Raw genomic sequence first — 17,904 nt, 5'->3', positions numbered from 1 at the left:
CCAAACGATTGAATTATAATGACTGTTAAGGGCGCAGTCGCAGTCCCCAAAACAACTGAATTTTTTAACCTGCCCAATCGATATGGGTCGGCCAGGCCCCTCGTTGCTGCCCCTACACGGGCCGATAAGCTGCTGATTCGGCCTAAGGGATCGATATCGGCAGATGCAATCGGCCCGTGTGTGGCCACCTTTATTTACATTGTGAATATAACTTCATTCCAGTAAATGTATCTGAGTGCATATGACTATTTATATATTTAAGACAACAGGCAATGTTGAAGACCTTTGAAAATCAGATGCTCATTCCAGAAGCAGGTAGCAGGAAACCTATAAAGAGGTTAAACCCAATGTTTTCCTCTTCTAGATGAACATCAGAAACCTGGAGTGAAAGAAAAACGCAAGAAAGCAGCTTCATTCCAGACGGTGTCTCAGCTACACAAGGTAATGGGCAAAAGTTTGTGCAACTTGATTCCTTCCACTTTGTACGCATTGCACACTGGCATTCCAAAAGTACTTCAATTATTAGAATCTATAGATTCAGCAAATATAAATGATAGATCCCACATATTCAATGTATGCAGAACGCTGAGGCGCACCATAACCAACTAAGAAGGTCCTAAAAAGTAAAAAAAGTGAAAACAGGGTTGCCATCATTTTTTGCTATTAATACCGGCCTTTAGGTTGGGGGCAGGAAGTGATGTCACTTGGGGGGAGGAGAAATGGCAGGCTAGGCAGGGGAATGGGCAAATGGGGCAGGGGAATGGGATAATGGGTGGGGCAGAGGCTGGTCTCTATAGAAAAGGGGCGGAGCTGCCACAGAAAGAGTCAGGGAAGGGAGGTATTTTAGGTAGGGTTGGTACCCTTACAAATTTGCCAACATTTATATGGTCCTAGCTGGCACTTTGACGGCTGGGCCAGTCAAATAGCAGCTGGGTGCCAACCCTAGGTAAAAACCCAGCCCAGTACCAAGATCTAGTGAGGTTCCAGACATACAAAAGTCACAACCTCCATCCACAACCAACATCCTTTATAAACAGAATACTACTTAGGTCCAACACATGCAACATCCACCTATGAGGTCTATAACATGCAGTGCACACCAACCAGTAATATTAGATCCAATACTTTTAACATCAAACAACGAAGGCCTACCAAGGTTGCTTCAAACATGGAACACACCCCAAATACTGATATCCCCATCCAATCCCAAGCAAACACTAACCAATGACTGCCAGTGATAAACATAGCCACAACCGGTGAGCTTCTAGGGAAGCATGAGTTGCCTCATATGGGATTGAACAGGATGATATATGGGGACACCAGGATTTCCTTAGCGATGGATATTGCAGTATAGGTGGAATAAATACTGTATAAATATGGATGTACGAGATATGTATCCTGATAATGGAGCGCCTTCTCTGTGAGAGCGAGGCAGTTAAGACTTGCAGTGATGTTTAGTTAAAATCTTTTCATGAACATCACTTTAAGTCTGTACTGCTTCTCCCTCTTTTCCGCACCCCAAGGCCCAGGCTGGGAGATTGGTAAGTCTGCCTTGCACCGAAGAACGTTTATTCCAGCGTCATCTAGTAAGCCGTAGTCTCTGTGAATAATGGGCAATATGGGGAGGGTAATAGGGGCGACGGGGTACGAGTTAGATGTGTGGTTACTGTGGCAGTACTCACGGTCAGACTGGGGTATGCAGGGCCCAACGGCGCTACCGCCCCAGGGGCCCCCTACCACCCAAGGTGCCCCCTCCGTCCGCGTCCCCCACCGCACACCCCTAAATCCCCCCCCGCAGTGGCCCCTGTCCAACGTCCTCCCCTGAACGCGTATGTGAAATGCGTCAGGGGAAGACATCAGAGGCCAGAGGAAGCAACAATAGGGCCAGGTCTGGGCCGCTGGGGCCCACCAGGGCCGGAGCCCACCGGGTATTTTCCCGGTGTCCCGGCGGCCCAGTCCGACCCTGGCAGTACTTCAGTAAGTGCCCTGTATGATGGAACAAAAGGCATATTGTATAGAGATTAGGGCTCGGCACATCTAGGTTTTTAAAACTGGTGTTTATTGTACAGGAAAATCTAAATAAACTGATGACGAACCTTCGGTCAACACAACCGCATTTTGTGAGATGCATCATTCCCAACGAAAGCAAAACTCCAGGTAGGGACTTCATCTGGGAACTTGAATGGGCAGAGAGGGCCACAAATGCAATGGCTGCCTTGGGCATCTCCTGTAGACATCATGGCCATTGCTGGAATACATGAGGGTGTTCATCTAGCATTTGTATAAAACACCATCTTATTTATGTTTTTGTTCAGGGGTAATGGACCCATTCATGGTGCTCCATCAGCTCAGATGCAACGGGGTTCTCGAGGGGATTAGAATTTGTCGTAAAGGGTACCCCAACAGGCTTCTGTATGCCGACTTCAAACAACGGTAAGTGGTGTAAAACTTCCAGCGATATTTCTATTTTATATATTGCTTTTTTGGGTTTGGAGGAACCCTGAATCAGCCGAACCTTGGATTTGGCACATCCCTAATAATAATGTTGATATTATGTATTTTTCTTTTGTAGATACCGAATTCTCAACCCCAATGCAATCCCGGATGATAAATTTGTAGACAGTAGGAAAGCAACTGAAAAACTACTGGGTTCACTAGACATAGATCACACACAGTACAAATTTGGACACACAAAGGTAATTCTTTGGGGCTTTTTCAAAAGGTATCCAACTTGAAATGTGAAATCCTTTGGTTTAGCTAGTCAAAGAACCTCAATGAGAGAATGTAACTACACCATTCTCACTGTAAATAACTCTCCTGAGTATTACATGAAACTTAAATTCTTCTAATATCAAAGGATGTCCTCTGAAAACGTCTTTTTGTTAATAAGAATCTAGAGAGTTGTATATGGCCCACTCAAACAGGGTATTTACTGTATAATGCGGCCAACCAATGAGAACCCTTGTCCATAGCAGAGTAGTGTACTGGAGATTCCATCATTACATTCAATAATGGAACCCATAAAAAACTTATCCCTACTTTAGGTCTTCTTCAAAGCTGGGCTTCTCGGGCAGCTGGAAGAGATGCGAGACGAACGCCTGGCCAAGATCATAACTATGCTGCAGGCCAGAAGTCGAGGGAGGCTAATGAGGATTGAATATCATAAAATAATTGCAAGAAAGTAAGTGTCATACTTACTCGTCATTACTACTACTAGTAATACCCAATTTTACCCTTATACAAAGCAATATATGGGATATAAATCCATAATATTTTGATCAGTTGACTGTACAAATGTTGATGATGGTAATAATATGAATGCCTGTCATTGTAGGGACGCTCTGATGGTAATCCAGTGGAATATCCGGGCTTTTAATGCTGTCAAGAACTGGTCTTGGATGAAGCTTTTCTTCAAGATAAAACCTTTGTTAAAATCAGCCCAGACTGAGAAGGAGATGGCCAACATGAAGGAAGAATTCCTAAAGTTGAAAGAAGCCCTGGAGAAGTCTGAGGCCAAACGAAAAGAGTTGGAGGAGAGACAGGTCACTTTAACACAGGAAAAGAACGACCTGGGCCTGCAGCTCCAGGCAGTAAGTCCCGGTAACATCTTGATAAATTAACATCTAAACATAAGTTATAGGCAATAGAGTCCAACAAAGTTATTACACTCCAGTATCTTATTGGATGTCTTTGCATTTAACATTCGAAAACCACATATACCATAATGTTCTCCGGCAGGAACAAGACAACCTTGCCGATGCCGAGGAGCGTTGTGATCTCTTAATCAAAACCAAAATCCAGCTAGAGGCCAAGGTGAAAGAGCTGACCGAGAGGCTGGAAGATGAGGAGGAAATGAACTCTGACTTAACGTCCAAGAAACGGAAGTTGGAAGATGAATGTGCTGAGCTGAAGAAAGATATCGATGACCTGGAGATCACTCTGGCCAAAGTAGAGAAGGAGAAACATGCTACAGAAAACAAGGTCAATATTTGTTGAAAGTGGGTCTTTTCACTGAGCTGGTCAAGTTTCTACAGACTAATTTTGTATATGTCTGTGTATCCAGGTGAAAAACCTGATAGAGGAGATGGCGGCTCTGGATGAGATTATTGCCAGATTGACCAAAGAGAAAAAAGCCCTACAAGAAGCTCACCAGCAAGCTCTGGATGACTTACAAGCCGAGGAAGACAAAGTCAACACTCTTACTAAAGCCAAAGCCAAACTCGAGCAACAAGTGGATGATGTAGGTGGACATAAGCTCCTTGGAGTAGAAAAGAATAAAACATAATATTTTATGGTACCTGACATGTAAATAGCAATGTATTTAATCTCTTCTCTGCAGCTGGAAGGTTCCTTGGAGCAAGAGAAAAAGCTGAGAATGGATCTAGAGCGAGCCAAACGGAAGCTGGAAGGAGATCTGAAACTCACCCAAGAGTCTGTCATGGATTTAGACAATGACAAGCAGCAACTGGAGGAGAAGCTGAAAAAGTAAGAACAAAGAAAACCAGCTTTCAACTTATTCTTTCATAGCAAGCTCCATGTAGCAAGAAGACATCCCCTGAGAAAGCAACGATAGGGATTATTTACTGTACGGGTGGTCATATTGTGGAGTTCCCTACCAAGAGGAAAGGAAATGAGTGATCCATTGATGTTTTTAATATACAGGGCATATAGAATTATGCAGGAAACCATTTTGGGGTGAGAAAAGAAACCTCTGTGTTGGCCAAGTGAAGCATCACCTTGTCAGGGTGCAAAGAACTGTAGTTCCGTATCAACTGGAGAGTCACGGGTTAAAGAATCACAAATGTAAATGAAGGTAGAAAAGCTTACAGCTGCAAATGAAACCTCATAAAAGTTTCATTGAATCTGTAATAACATCCTTGCCCATTCCTAAGAAAGTGCCCTCCATTAAACCACCCCTCCCTCTACCGCCAAAACAAATCATTTAGTGAATTCCATTCCTTGGCTGCAGTAAATGACCAGGAATGACCTTGTTGTCCTACAGATAAGGTTCACTAGAATAATCTATATATTGCCTCTATTGAATCTATCCCATCTGAACCACTTCTTCTCCTCAGGTATAAATCCAATATATTTGTTACATAATCCATTGACTGAATTAGCCTGCCTGCCCTCTTTTGAACCTTTTTACAACTGATTTGTTATAGATTTATACTCAAAACTATATATTAAGGGGCATGATATTCATAGGGTGCAGGCAACCCTTGCCCAGGTCACTTATACTTGCCCCTTAATCCCGACTCACCACCTATAGCAGTGTAACAAATCTGGATTAATCTACCCAACATCATTTTTCCCATAGGAAGGACTTTGAGATCAGCCAGCTCAATTCAAGGATTGAAGATGAACAAGTGATGTGCGCTCAGCTGCAGAAGAAAATCAAAGAGTTGCAGGTAAAAGTGACCCCGTAATATTTACACCCTAATACGGGTGCTGAGTTTGGAGAATGAAATTTAAGGTGCAGCCACAGGTAACACAGTTGCCATGGTTGAACCTTAACACTTTTGCTCTTCAGCGTAGAAGATATGGTCAGATAATAGGGAATCGGATTAACATTCTGCCCATTACTTTAGGCTCGTATAGAGGAACTCGAGGAAGAGCTTGAGGCTGAACGTGCTACTCGGGCTAAAGTGGAAAAACAACGAGCAGAAGTAGCAAAGGAACTCGAGGAGCTGAGTGAGAGGTTGGAAGAGGCCGGCGGGGCCACCTCTGTGCAAATCGAGATGAATAAAAAGCGGGAAGCGGAGTTCCTCAAACTGCGCCGAGACCTGGAAGAAGCAACTCTGCACCACGAAGCCACGGCCGCGGGCCTGCGCAAGAAACACGCCGACACCGTGGCCGAGCTCGGGGAACAGATCGACAGCCTGCAGCGGGTTAAGCAAAAGCTGGAAAAGGAAAAGAGTGAGATGAAGATGGAAATCGATGACTTCACCTCCAATATTGAACAACTCACTAAAAATAAGGTAAGGCCGATTCTCCAAATTGGCTCTGCCTGGTAAGTACCTCTGGGAAGAACAGCTCTGTCCCTTTATAAGTCATTATAGTCATTATAAGGAACCGCTGGCTCTGCAGATGTTGTTTAGCTATGTCCACATGGCTAATGGTTGCCCAGACCTGGCCTGAATAAATGATAGGCTTTAACAAACACATCCGCTGTACTATTATGTACATTAGACTTCTTGTCATGGGCAGTTTTAGGCTGATTGACCCAATAGGAGCCCTGCATAGTGGCATACCACCACATAAGGGCAACTATGTTCCACAGTAGGGCACAGGGTACAGATACTGACACCGTGGCATTAAAAGTTCTAAAGTCTGTCTTTTCAAATGGAATGTTATTGATTATTGCCTTGCATTACAGGGAAATGCAGAAAAGCTTTGTAGGACGTATGAGGATCAGCTGAGCGAGGCCAAATCTAAGGTGGATGAACTTCAGCGCCAGTTGGCAGATATCTCCCTGCACAGAGCCAGGCTTCAGACAGAGAATGGTAAGGTGATCATTTTTACTTGCAAAAAGTGAGAAAAATTGTTTCCGGAAGCTTTAATATCAGAACTTACACAATAAAGTACTGTATATACTCAAGTATAAGCCTAGTTTTTCAGCACCCAAAATGTGCTGAAAAAATCATGGGTCCCTCTGAACTAGCACCCTCTCTCCTTTGTGTGCAAATTAGGCCACCGCAACCAGACCCCCCAGTGCCCTGGCCTAGGCTCCCACTTGCAATACTTATTTCCCCTTACGTCTCCTCCGGGACTGGGTCTGCTGCCAGTTTGCCAATGCACAATGAGCGTGGGGTAGCACTCATATTGTTTTTGTTGACCCTCTTCTCCACTTACAGAGCTAGTTTACTGTTTTTCTTTGAAATAAATATTGAAAAACATATACCCCACTGATGCCTCAATTAATGTCATTTTATTGGTATTTATTTTGATTATTAAAACTTAGCAGTAGCTGCTGCATTTCCCACCCTAGGCTTATACTCGAGTCAATAAGTTTTTCCAGTTTTCTTAGGTAAAATTAGGTACCTCGGCTTATATTCAGATCGGCTTATACTTGAGTATATACGGAAGATTGATGAGAACAGATCAGTGCCTTTGACAACTGTGGCCAATCAAAACACTATTTTAATCCAAATCTGGCAGCTGTTTTTTTTTTTTATTGTCTGGTCAAGGCAAACATGCTGTGCTTTATTTTTCTTCCAGTGCCTAGTATGATCTTTATTTGTTGTTATTTTATAACCTATTTTATAGGGTTGAAAATTCTCTCTCTTTACTAGGGCTTGTCTTAAGGTCCCCAAACACGGGCCAATTGTAGCTGCCGATATTGGTCCCTTGGGCAGTTTCAGCAGCTTATGTGTAGGGGCTGAAACTTCTGGCCTGCCCGACCGATATCTGACCTGAAATTGGCCAGATATCGATTGGACAGGTTAGAAAATTCAGTTGGATCGGGGACCGCATCGGCTCGTTGATGCAGTCAACCAACTGCCCCATGGCTGCCAATATAATTCGATCGTTTGGGCCTAGCCTACACGCTCCCCGATATTGCCCACCCATAGGTGGGGATATTGGGTGAAGATCCGCTCGCTTGGCGATCTCACCAAGTGAGCGAATCTTAACATGTATGGGGACCTTTACCTAGCAGCCAAGCAGTGGTCAAAATGGAAGATGAATAGTAGAAAGCCCCAGTAATAAAACAAACAATAGACACATAGAAAGTACTCCGAGTGTTTTATGTGATCTGCTAATAAAATGTTCCTTTTGTGGCTGATTAGGAGAATTATCCCGGCTCCTGGAAGAGAAAGAATCTCTTGTAAATCAGCTAAGCCGTGGGAAAGCTTCCTTTACTCAGACTATTGAAGAACTAAAGAGGCAGCTAGAGGAAGAGACCAAGGTGAGCAAAATAAAGGTTGTACCAGTTGTCGAAATGAATGGCTGAGAAGCTGGAGTAGGAAAGGTTTATTAAACCAGATTTGTTTTGTCTACAACCTGCTGCAATTTGATGGTTACTCTTACTCTTCAAATATAGCCAAACTGAGGTGTAACTCAAGGGTAACTCTGTAGCTGTTAAAGAACCTAAACAAGGAAAGAGGTGCTTTAGTTGTAGCCTATTTGCTTTGTAGAATCTAGAACTTGTACAAACTAGTTTCCCTTTTTGGGAACTGCCTTGGGCTTTAGCGTTTAGTAGCTGTTAAAATGAGGGCCTTGGTCCAGGCTTCTGATGCAGGTTAAAAGTTAAGTTTCCTCCCCTCACCCTAAAGGATAAGTGTGTTAGTAACCTGCTTGATCTCTGCTTCTGCGGGCAACTAACCGCTCCGAAATGCCTTTTCACCGGCAACAATAGGAGTCGCCGGTGCAAAGGCTTATGCATCTATTCGGCTTTCTGAAGTTTCCTCCTGTAGGCAACTGTGTGCACCTTCAGAAAGCCAAAGCAATGCACAGGCCTTTCCACCAGTGACTACTATTGTTGCTGATGGAAAGGCATTTATCGTGGGCAACAAACTCGCTCCGTGGACATCAGCCTTTGGAGACAAGGAACACAGTTGGCTCAGAAGTGATTCAAAAATATCCTACCCAAACTCCAAGGGCCAAGTGATTCCCTCAAGGAACTGCACTAGCAGAGAAAGCCTTAGAACCTTTGTTCCATTGCAGGCAAAGAATGCTCTGGCCCACGCCCTGCAAGCCTCCCGTCATGACTGCGACCTGATGCGGGAGCAATATGAAGAAGAGCAGGAAGCCAAAGGAGAACTGCAGAGGTCTCTGTCCAAAGCAAATGCGGAGGTGGCCCAGTGGAGGAACAAATATGAAACTGATGCCATTCAGAGGACAGAAGAACTGGAGGAAGCCAAGTATGTTTATCCAGAAAGCTGTATGCTTTATCATCTTTCTAGCACACAAAATTTGAGAATGCTGCCTCTAGATAAAGCTATTTTTAAAGTATGTTATGTCTATCGTACAATGGTTGTCGGAGGTCATCGGCAAAGATGGTAACAAATATACATGTTCCGTTCCAGGAAGAAACTGGCTGCGCGCCTACAGGATGCTGAAGAGGCAGTGGAAGTAGCTAACGCCAAGTGCTCTTCCCTAGAAAAGACCAAACATCGCCTACAGACCGAGATTGAAGACCTGGTCATTGACCTAGAGAGAGCCAACTCTGCTGCTGCTGCCCTAGATAAGAAGCAGAGGAACTTTGACAGGATCCTGGGCGAGTGGAAGCAAAAGTACGAGGAGACCCAGGCTGAGCTGGAAGCCTCACAAAAGGAGTCTCGCAGCCTGAGCACCGAGCTCTTTAAGCTAAAGAATGCATACGAAGAGTCTCTGGATAATCTGGAGACCATGAAGAGAGAAAACAAAAATCTGCAAGGTAAAAGAATACAAGTCTTAGCGTATAATCCATCACATTGTGGGAGGTTTTTTGCTTCCTTGCACTGATATTTACTGTTGGTCTTTCTTATTAATACAGAGGAGATTGCAGATCTCACCGATCAAATCAGTGCAAGTGGCAAAATGATTCACGAGTTGGAAAAGGTCAAGAAGGCTCTGGAGAGTGAGAAGAGTGACATCCAGGCAGCTTTGGAGGAGGCTGAAGTGAGTATTCTAGAGCATTCTGGCATTTGGGGATAAACCTGTGGTTTTAGGCAATATATTCTTCATTGACCATTCTATATCTTTTGATTCAGGGTGCTCTGGAGCATGAAGAGAGCAAGACTTTACGAATCCAGCTTGAGCTCTCTCAGATAAAAGCAGATGTGGACAGAAAAGTAGCAGAGAAAGATGAGGAGATTGAGAACCTAAGGTGAGAACAAAGAAAGAACCATCAAACTTCTAGAACTGGGGTAACTGCAGGGCCCTAGGCCATGTTACCCATAATACACACACGTCTGTGGGTCACCAGTGACCTCTGCCCACTGTATACACATGTACTATTCCTATAGTTATGCTTCTAAAAAAAAACTAAAGAAGAATTGGTCAAACTTAATACAGATACCAAATATCTCATAGAAATAAATCATTGTAGATGTTTCACTACTCATCCGAGAAGCTGCTTGGTTGAGTAGTGAAACATCTGCAGGGATTACTCAGGAAGTCCAGTTGCTTTAGATTTATTTATACTAGGTATTCCATGACCTGGATGAATAAAAATCTTCATAGTCACAAATACCAAATGTTATCAATATTTAATTTGTTTAGACGTAACCATCAACGTGCCATGGAGTCAATGCAAGCCAGCTTAGATGCAGAGGCCAAAGCCAGAAATGAGGCCATTAGGCTCAAAAAGAAGATGGAAGGAGATCTCAATGAAATGGAGATCCAACTCAACCATGCCAACCGACAGGCAGCAGAGTCCCAGAAAATGGTCCGTAACCTGCAGTCCCATATCAAGGTTGGTATCGGCATCCTCTGGGCAGTTAAGAATAAAAGCGCTATAGCACCTGAAGTGAGTAGTAACTCTCGGCATCTGTTTTAGGACTTGCAGATAGAGCTCGACGACACTCTCAGGCACAATGATGACTTGAAAGAACAAGCAGCTGCCTTGGAGAGGCGCAATAATCTACTGCTGGCTGAGGTGGAGGAGTTACGGGCTGCCTTGGAACAAGCGGAGAGAGGAAGGAAACTTGCAGAGCAAGAGCTGCTAGAAGCCACTGAAAGGGTTAACCTTCTGCACTCCCAGGTACGTAGACAAGCACGAAAGCCTATTGGCTACACGATCATTTCTTATTTCTACCAATAGTGTGCCTCTCTAACTCCGCAATGCCTCTAATATGGCGGTGCCTTAGCCTGCTATACAGCAATATGGCGGTGCCTTAGCTCGCTATACGGCAATATGGCGGTGCCTAAGCCCGCTATACGGCAATATGGCAGTTCCTTTGCCTGCTATATGGCAATATGGCGGTTCCTTAGCCCGCTATGCGGCTATATGGCAGTGCCTTAGCCCGCTATACGGCAATATGGCAGTGCCTTAGCCCGCTATACGGCAATATGGCGGTGCCTTAGCCCGCTATACGGCAATATGGCGGTGCCTTAGCCCGCTATACATCAATATGGCGGTGCCATATTGGGACATCAGCCTTAGGATTCAAGGAACACATTGTGATTGGCTCAGTTGGCTTAGAAGTGATTCAAAAATATCCTACCCAAACTCCAAGTGCCAAGTGATTCCCTCAAGGAACTGCACTAGCAGAGAAAGCCATAGAACCTTTGTTCCATTGCAGGCAAAGAATGCTCTGGCCCACGCCCTGCAACATACTTAGCCCGCTATACGGCAATATGGCGGTGCCTTAGCCCGCTATACAGCATATGGCGGTGCCTTAGCCCGCTATACAGCATATGGCGGTGCCTTAGCCTGCTATACAGCAATATGGCGGTGCCTTAGCCAGCTATACAGCAATATGGCGGTGTCTTAGCCCGCTATACGGCAATATGGCGGTGCCTTAGCCCGCTATACGGCAATATGGCGGTGCCTTAGCCCGCTATACATCAATATGGCGGTGCCATATTGGGACATCAGCCTTAGGATTCAAGGAACACATTGTGATTGGCTCAGTTGGCTTAGAAGTGATTCAAAAATATCCTACCCAAACTCCAAGTGCCAAGTGATTCCCTCAAGGAACTGCACTAGCAGAGAAAGCCATAGAACCTTTGTTCCATTGCAGGCAAAGAATGCTCTGGCCCACGCCCTGCAACATACTTAGCCCGCTATACGGCAATATGGCGGTGCCTTAGCCCGCTATACAGCATATGGCGGTGCCTTAGCCCGCTATACAGCATATGGCGGTGCCTTAGCCCGCTATACAGCAATATGGCGGTGCCTTAGCCCGCTATACAGCAATATGGCGGTGTCTTAGCCTGCTATACAGCAATATGGCGGTGTCTTAGCCCGCTATACAGCAATATGGCGGTGCCTTAGCCCGCTATACAGCAATATGGCGGTGCCTTAGCCCGCTATACAGCAATATGGCGGTGTCTTAGCCCGCTATACAGCAATATGGCGGTGCCTTAGCCCGCTATACAGCAATATGGCGGTGTCTTAGCCCGCTATACAGCAATATGGCGGTGCCTTAGCCCGCTATACAGCAATATGGCGGTGCCTTAGCCCGCTATACAGCAATATGGCGGTGCCTTAGCCCGCTATACAGCAATATGGCGGTGCCTTAGCCCGCTATACAGCAATATGGCGGTGCCTTAGCCCGCTATACAGCAATATGGCGGTGCCCTAGCCCGCTATACAGCAATATGGCGGTGCCTTAGCCCGCTATACAGCAATATGGCGGTGCCTTAGCCCGCTATACAGCAATATGGCGGTGTCTTAGCCCGCTATACAGCAATATGGCGGTGCCTTAGCCCGCTATACAGCAATATGGCGGTGCCCTAGCCCGCTATTCAGCAATATGGCGGTGCCTTAGTCCGCTATACAGCAATATGGCGGTGCCTTAGCCCGCTATTCAGCAATATGGCGGTGCCTTAGCCCGCTATTCAGCAATATGGCGGTGCCTTAGCCCGCTATACAGCAATATGGCGGTGCCTTAGCCCGCTATACAGCGATATGGCAGTGCCTTAGCCCGCTATTCAGCAATATGGTGGCGCCTTAGCCCGCTATACAGCAATATGGCGGCGCCTTAGCCCGCTATACAGCAATATGGCGGTGCCTTAGCCCGCTATACAGCAATATGGCGGTGCCTTAGCCCGCTATACAGCAATATGGCGGTGCCTTAGCCCGCTATACAGCAATATGGCGGTGCCTTAGCCCGCTATACAGCAATATGGCGGTGCCTTAGCCCGCTATACAGCAATATGGCAGTGCCTTAGCCCGCTATTCAGCAATATGGCAGTGCCTTAGCCCGCTATACAGCAATATGGCAGTGCCTTAGCTGAGTTTCAGCTAATCAGTAACCATCTAAAAACATTCTTTATTTCCAGAACACTGGCCTTATCAATCAAAAGAAAAAGCTGGATGCAGACATCTCTCAACTGACCACAGAGGTTGAGGAATCAGTCCAGGAATGTCGTAATGCCGAGGAGAAAGCCAAGAAAGCCATCACAGATGTAAGGAGAAACCCTTATGAGAATAAAATGAACCTGGATTCCGGGGCAGATTGCAATGACTTTGCTCTAAAAACAAATACATTATAATCATCATTTCAACCCAATCTACAGGCAGCAATGATGGCGGAAGAGCTGAAGAAGGAGCAGGATACCACTGCTCACCTGGAGAGAATGAAGAAGAACATGGAGCAAACCATCAAAGACCTGCAGATGCGTCTCGATGAAGCCGAGCAGATCGCTTTGAAGGGTGGAAAGAAGCAGATCCAGAAACTGGAAGCTAAGGTAAATATTGACTATTAAGATTTTCATTCATCCAGGACATGGTATATCTAGTATAAATAAATCTAAAGCAACTGGACTTGTTAGGTAACCATTGAAGTCGTTTCACTACTCAACTGAGCAGCTTCTTCTTCTTCTCTGAAGAGTTACAAAGTGCCATTGTGATTGGATTAGTGGAAGAGTACATATGCTGAGGACTTCCCATACCAGTCTGTTGAACTGAAGAAGCTGCTCGGATGAGTAGTGAAACATCTTCAATGATTACCAAACAAGTCCAGTTGCTTTAGATTTATTTATACTAGATATAAGGAACAGGAATAAATAAGAAAGAAGAGTCCATTCTCCGTTGGGGGTCACTAAGTAAACCCTGGAGGGAGTACAAAGTAGGCAGGCTGGCAGTAAGGCTCAGCGGCATGATGGGGGAGTCATTTGTAACTTGTTAGTATCCATTCTCTTGATTGGCCGCTTTATTTCCAAGGTCAGGTAGTTAGGGGGAGAATTAATTTTTTTTAAAAAAAGCACAGATTCTAGTACAGGAAGAATACAGGAAGGCATTGCAGTATTTAAAGATAACACCCTATCTTCTATACTACTTCTTCCTCTAGGTAAGGGAGTTGGAAGGCGAGCTTGAGATTGAGCAGAAGAAGAACGCTGAGACCCAGAAGGGAGTCCGGAAGTACGAGAGGAGAATAAAGGAGCTCACTTATCAGGTACCCCTTCCTAGGATGAGCTATTCTAACCACTTGTTTTGTCAGCAGTGCCGCCTTCCAATCAAGTTGGCTCATTCTGTGATGGAAATCTACCAACAATCTTTCTCCTTTGCTTGTTACAGACTGAGGAGGACAGGAAAAACCTTGCCCGTATGCAGGATCTGATTGATAAGCTGCAAATGAAAGTCAAGAGCTACAAGAGGCAGTCGGAGGAGGCTGTGAGTAACTTACTCATCCCTTATGCGCGTGGACATTGAGCCATGCAGACCCCACACTGTAACCACAATGTGGCATTGGCTGCACAATGAAAATCCCCTGTCATAGACAATACTGAGAATTGCCTCTGTTAAACACATGTAGAGACAGTTATCTGTAATAATCAGCATTGTCTGTTTTAGTAGCCGTGACAATTGGCTGCTACTAGTCGCTCTGTGTGTCTTCACCCTTATGCTGGATAGATTCCCAACAATGGACTTCTCATAAACGACTCCCTTTCTTCATGCAGGAGACCCAAGCCAACTCCAACCTCGTGAAGTACAGGAAAATCCAGCATGAACTGGACGATGCAGAGGAACGAGCTGATGTGGCAGAAGGTCAAGTCAATAAACTCCGTGCTCGTACTAGGGAAGCGGCATCTTCCAAGGTAAGCCAGAGATGATCCATTTGGGGAGCAAGGCATTAACCCCCTTTCCTGCAGTTAGACCCAGCAGAATTGGTAACCAGAGGGCGCAGTAAGGGATACCAAACAAGGAAGCAAACTGAAGGAATAGGAACACAACCGTAAGAAATAAACTCTGGCACGGCCTTGTTCTGCCTCTGGGCTAACATAGTATTAGGGCAGAGCTTGAGATAGAGAGTGGTGCTCAACTGGTTGCACAGCATGGATACCTTATGGTGGTAAGTGAGCGTAGAGTTATAATGGGTGGGTACAGTGAGTGTAGTGTTATAATGGGTGGGTACAGCGAGTGTAGAGTTATAATGGGTGGGTACAGTGAGCGTAGAGTTATAATGGGTGGGTACAGTGAGCGTAGAGTTATAATGGGTGGGTACAGTGAATGTAGAGTTATAATGGGTGGGTACAGTGAGTGTAGAGTTATAATGGGTGGGTACAGTGAGCGTAGAGTTATAATGGGTGGGTACAGTGAGTGTAGAGTTATAATGGGTGGGTACAGTGAGTGTAGAGTTATAATGGGTGGATACAGCGAGTGTAGAGTTATAATGGGTGGGTACAGTGAGTGTAGAGTTATAATGGGTGGGTACAGTGAGCGTAGAGTTATAATGGGTGGGTACAGTGAATGTAGAGTTATAATGGGTGGGTACAGTGAGTGTAGAGTTATAATGGGTGGGTACAGTGAATGTAGAGTTATAATGGGTGGGTACAGTGAGTGTAGAGTCATAATGGGTGGGTACAGTGAGCGTAGAGTTATAATGGGTGGGTACAGTGAATGTAGAGTTATAATGGGTGGGTACAGTGAGTGTAGAGTTATAATGGGTGGGTACAGTGAGCGTAGAGTTATAATGGGTGGGTACAGTGAGTGTAGAGTTATAATGGGTGGGTACAGTGAGTGTAGAGTTATAATGGGTGGATACAGCGAGTGTAGAGTTATAATGGGTGGGTACAGTGAGTGTAGAGTTATAATGGGTGGGTACAGTGAGCGTAGAGTTATAATGGGTGGGTACAGTGAATGTAGAGTTATAATGGGTGGGTACAGTGAGTGTAGAGTTATAATGGGTGGATACAGTGAGTGTAGAGTCATAATGGGTGGGTACAGTGAGCGTAGAGTTATAATGGGTGGGTACAGTGAGCGTAGAGTTATAATGGGTGGGTACAGTGAGTGTAGAGTTATAATGGGTGGGTACAGTGAGCGTAGAGTTATAATGGGTGGGTACAGTGAGCGTAGTGTTATAATGGGTGGGTACAGCGAGTGTAGAGTTATAATGGGTGGGTACAGCGAGTGTAGAGTTATAATGGGTGGGTACAGTGAGCGTAGAGTTATAATGGGTGGGTACAGTGAGTGTAGCGTTATAATGGGTGGATACAGCGAGTGTAGAGTTATAATGGGTGGGTACAGTGAGCGTAGAGTTATAATGGGTGGGTACAGTGAGTGTAGAGTAATAATGGGTGGATACAGCGAGTGTAGAGTTATAATGGGTGGGTACAGTGAGCGTAGAGTTATAATGGGTGGGTACAGTGAATGTAGAGTTATAATGGGTGGGTACAGTGAGTGTAGAGTTATAATGGGTGGATACAGTGAGTGTAGAGTTATAATGGGTGGGTACAGTGAGTGTAGAGTCATAATGGGTGGGTACAGTGAGCGTAGAGTTATAATGGGTGGGTACAGTGAGCGTAGAGTTATAATGGGTGGGTACAGTGAGTGTAGAGTTATAATGGGTGGGTACAGTGAGCGTAGAGTTATAATGGGTGGGTACAGTGAGCGTAGTGTTATAATGGGTGGGTACAGCGAGTGTAGAGTTATAATGGGTGGGTACAGCGAGTGTAGAGTTATAATGGGTGGGTACAGTGAGCGTAGAGTTATAATGGGTGGGTACAGTGAATGTAGAGTTATAATGGGTGGGTACAGTGAGTGTAGAGTTATAATGGGTGGATACAGTGAGTGTAGAGTTATAATGGGTGGGTACAGTGAGTGTAGAGTCATAATGGGTGGGTACAGTGAGCGTAGAGTTATAATGGGTGGGTACAGTGAGCGTAGAGTTATAATGGGTGGGTACAGTGAGTGTAGAGTTATAATGGGTGGGTACAGTGAGCGTAGAGTTATAATGGGTGGGTACAGTGAGCGTAGTGTTATAATGGGTGGGTACAGCGAGTGTAGAGTTATAATGGGTGGGTACAGCGAGTGTAGAGTTATAATGGGTGGGTACAGTGAGCGTAGAGTTATAATGGGTGGGTACAGTGAGTGTAGCGTTATAATGGGTGGATACAGCGAGTGTAGAGTTATAATGGGTGGGTACAGCGAGTGTAGAGTTACAATGGGTGGGTACAGCATGGAGAGACCCTGTGGAGCTAGCTCCCTTCTATTGCAAGACAATATTATCTTCATCTGGATCTTTTGTTTTGGTGGCAGCATGAAGAATAAGGAACGTTGGAGACCAGTCTGACTGTGACCCCCCCCCCCCCAAACAGCTGTAACAGCCGTCACTATGCATTCGCCGTATGTATGTACTGTATGTATCAATGAAGAACATCCCAGGAACCCTGTGTGAGAGAAATAAAGGCAATTAACTCAAACATTTGTCTGTGTTGTGTCATCGGAAGCCACCATTGCTAAGTACCACACCATGAGTCTACATAGGCACGAAAGGATAATCAGATTCCTCTTGCTCTTCGGTTTGAGTATATTCTCTCTGTGTAATGGCCTAGGCATATTATTGGCTGCTGGGCGTTGCCTCTCTTTTGGAGTCCAACGGTTATGTGGTAAAGCCAAGAACACTCAGGTTCCTTTCTGTGTTTATTGTTACTTCTAAGATCTACTGGTAGGTCATGATGTATCTGCTGGGCATCCCTATGTAAAGGTCCCCATACACGGCCGATTGTAGCTGCCAATATGGGTCCCTTAGACAGATTCAGCAGCTAATCGGCCCGTGTAGGGGCAGCAACGACAGGCCTGTCCAACCGACATCTGGCCTGAAATTGGGCAGATATCGATCGGCAGGTTAGAAAATTCAGTCAGATCAGGGACCGCATTGGCTCATTGATGTGGTTCCCGAACCGACTGCCCCATTGCCCCATCATATTTCAATCGTTTGGCCCCAAGGCCAAACTATCGAATTAGCCTTCATGTTCCCTGATACCACCCACCCGTAAGTGAGCGAGCGAATCTTCACGTGTATGGGCACC

At 45.3% G+C, this 17,904-nt stretch overlaps 1 protein-coding gene and 1 non-coding gene across 2 annotated transcripts in view; both read left to right on the top strand.

Annotated features, from left to right (window-relative positions):
• myh7b (myosin, heavy chain 7B, cardiac muscle, beta) overlaps positions 1-17,295 on the top strand; it is a 36,632-nt gene extending 19,337 nt beyond the window's left edge. Inside the window, exons 18-42 of the mRNA XM_031894437.1 lie at positions 365-441; positions 2,070-2,157; positions 2,316-2,433; positions 2,573-2,696; positions 3,045-3,181; positions 3,335-3,590; positions 3,739-3,981; positions 4,064-4,240; positions 4,340-4,485; positions 5,321-5,411; positions 5,592-5,981; positions 6,380-6,506; positions 7,791-7,909; positions 8,668-8,864; positions 9,030-9,379; positions 9,479-9,603; positions 9,696-9,811; positions 10,207-10,399; positions 10,484-10,687; positions 12,934-13,059; positions 13,171-13,341; positions 13,944-14,048; positions 14,171-14,266; positions 14,554-14,691; positions 17,132-17,295. Of these exons, the coding sequence (XP_031750297.1) occupies positions 365-441; positions 2,070-2,157; positions 2,316-2,433; positions 2,573-2,696; positions 3,045-3,181; positions 3,335-3,590; positions 3,739-3,981; positions 4,064-4,240; positions 4,340-4,485; positions 5,321-5,411; positions 5,592-5,981; positions 6,380-6,506; positions 7,791-7,909; positions 8,668-8,864; positions 9,030-9,379; positions 9,479-9,603; positions 9,696-9,811; positions 10,207-10,399; positions 10,484-10,687; positions 12,934-13,059; positions 13,171-13,341; positions 13,944-14,048; positions 14,171-14,266; positions 14,554-14,691; positions 17,132-17,143 (3,926 nt within the window). The 3' untranslated portion in view covers positions 17,144-17,295. The remainder of the gene's footprint in view (positions 1-364; positions 442-2,069; positions 2,158-2,315; positions 2,434-2,572; positions 2,697-3,044; positions 3,182-3,334; positions 3,591-3,738; positions 3,982-4,063; positions 4,241-4,339; positions 4,486-5,320; positions 5,412-5,591; positions 5,982-6,379; positions 6,507-7,790; positions 7,910-8,667; positions 8,865-9,029; positions 9,380-9,478; positions 9,604-9,695; positions 9,812-10,206; positions 10,400-10,483; positions 10,688-12,933; positions 13,060-13,170; positions 13,342-13,943; positions 14,049-14,170; positions 14,267-14,553; positions 14,692-17,131) is intronic.
• On the top strand, positions 1,421-1,507 carry mir499 (microRNA mir-499). Its single transcript, NR_049629.1, has one exon. It is a non-coding gene; the product is annotated as a microRNA mir-499 (primary transcript).
• Positions 17,296-17,904: the final 609 nt, after the last annotated feature.

This window comes from Xenopus tropicalis, chromosome 10 (assembly GCF_000004195.4).
Source record: "Xenopus tropicalis strain Nigerian chromosome 10, UCB_Xtro_10.0, whole genome shotgun sequence".
Lineage (NCBI taxonomy): Eukaryota > Metazoa > Chordata > Amphibia > Anura > Pipidae > Xenopus > Xenopus tropicalis.
The sequence above is the reverse complement of the archived record's forward strand: the minus strand, read 5'-3'. Positions and strand labels throughout refer to the sequence as shown.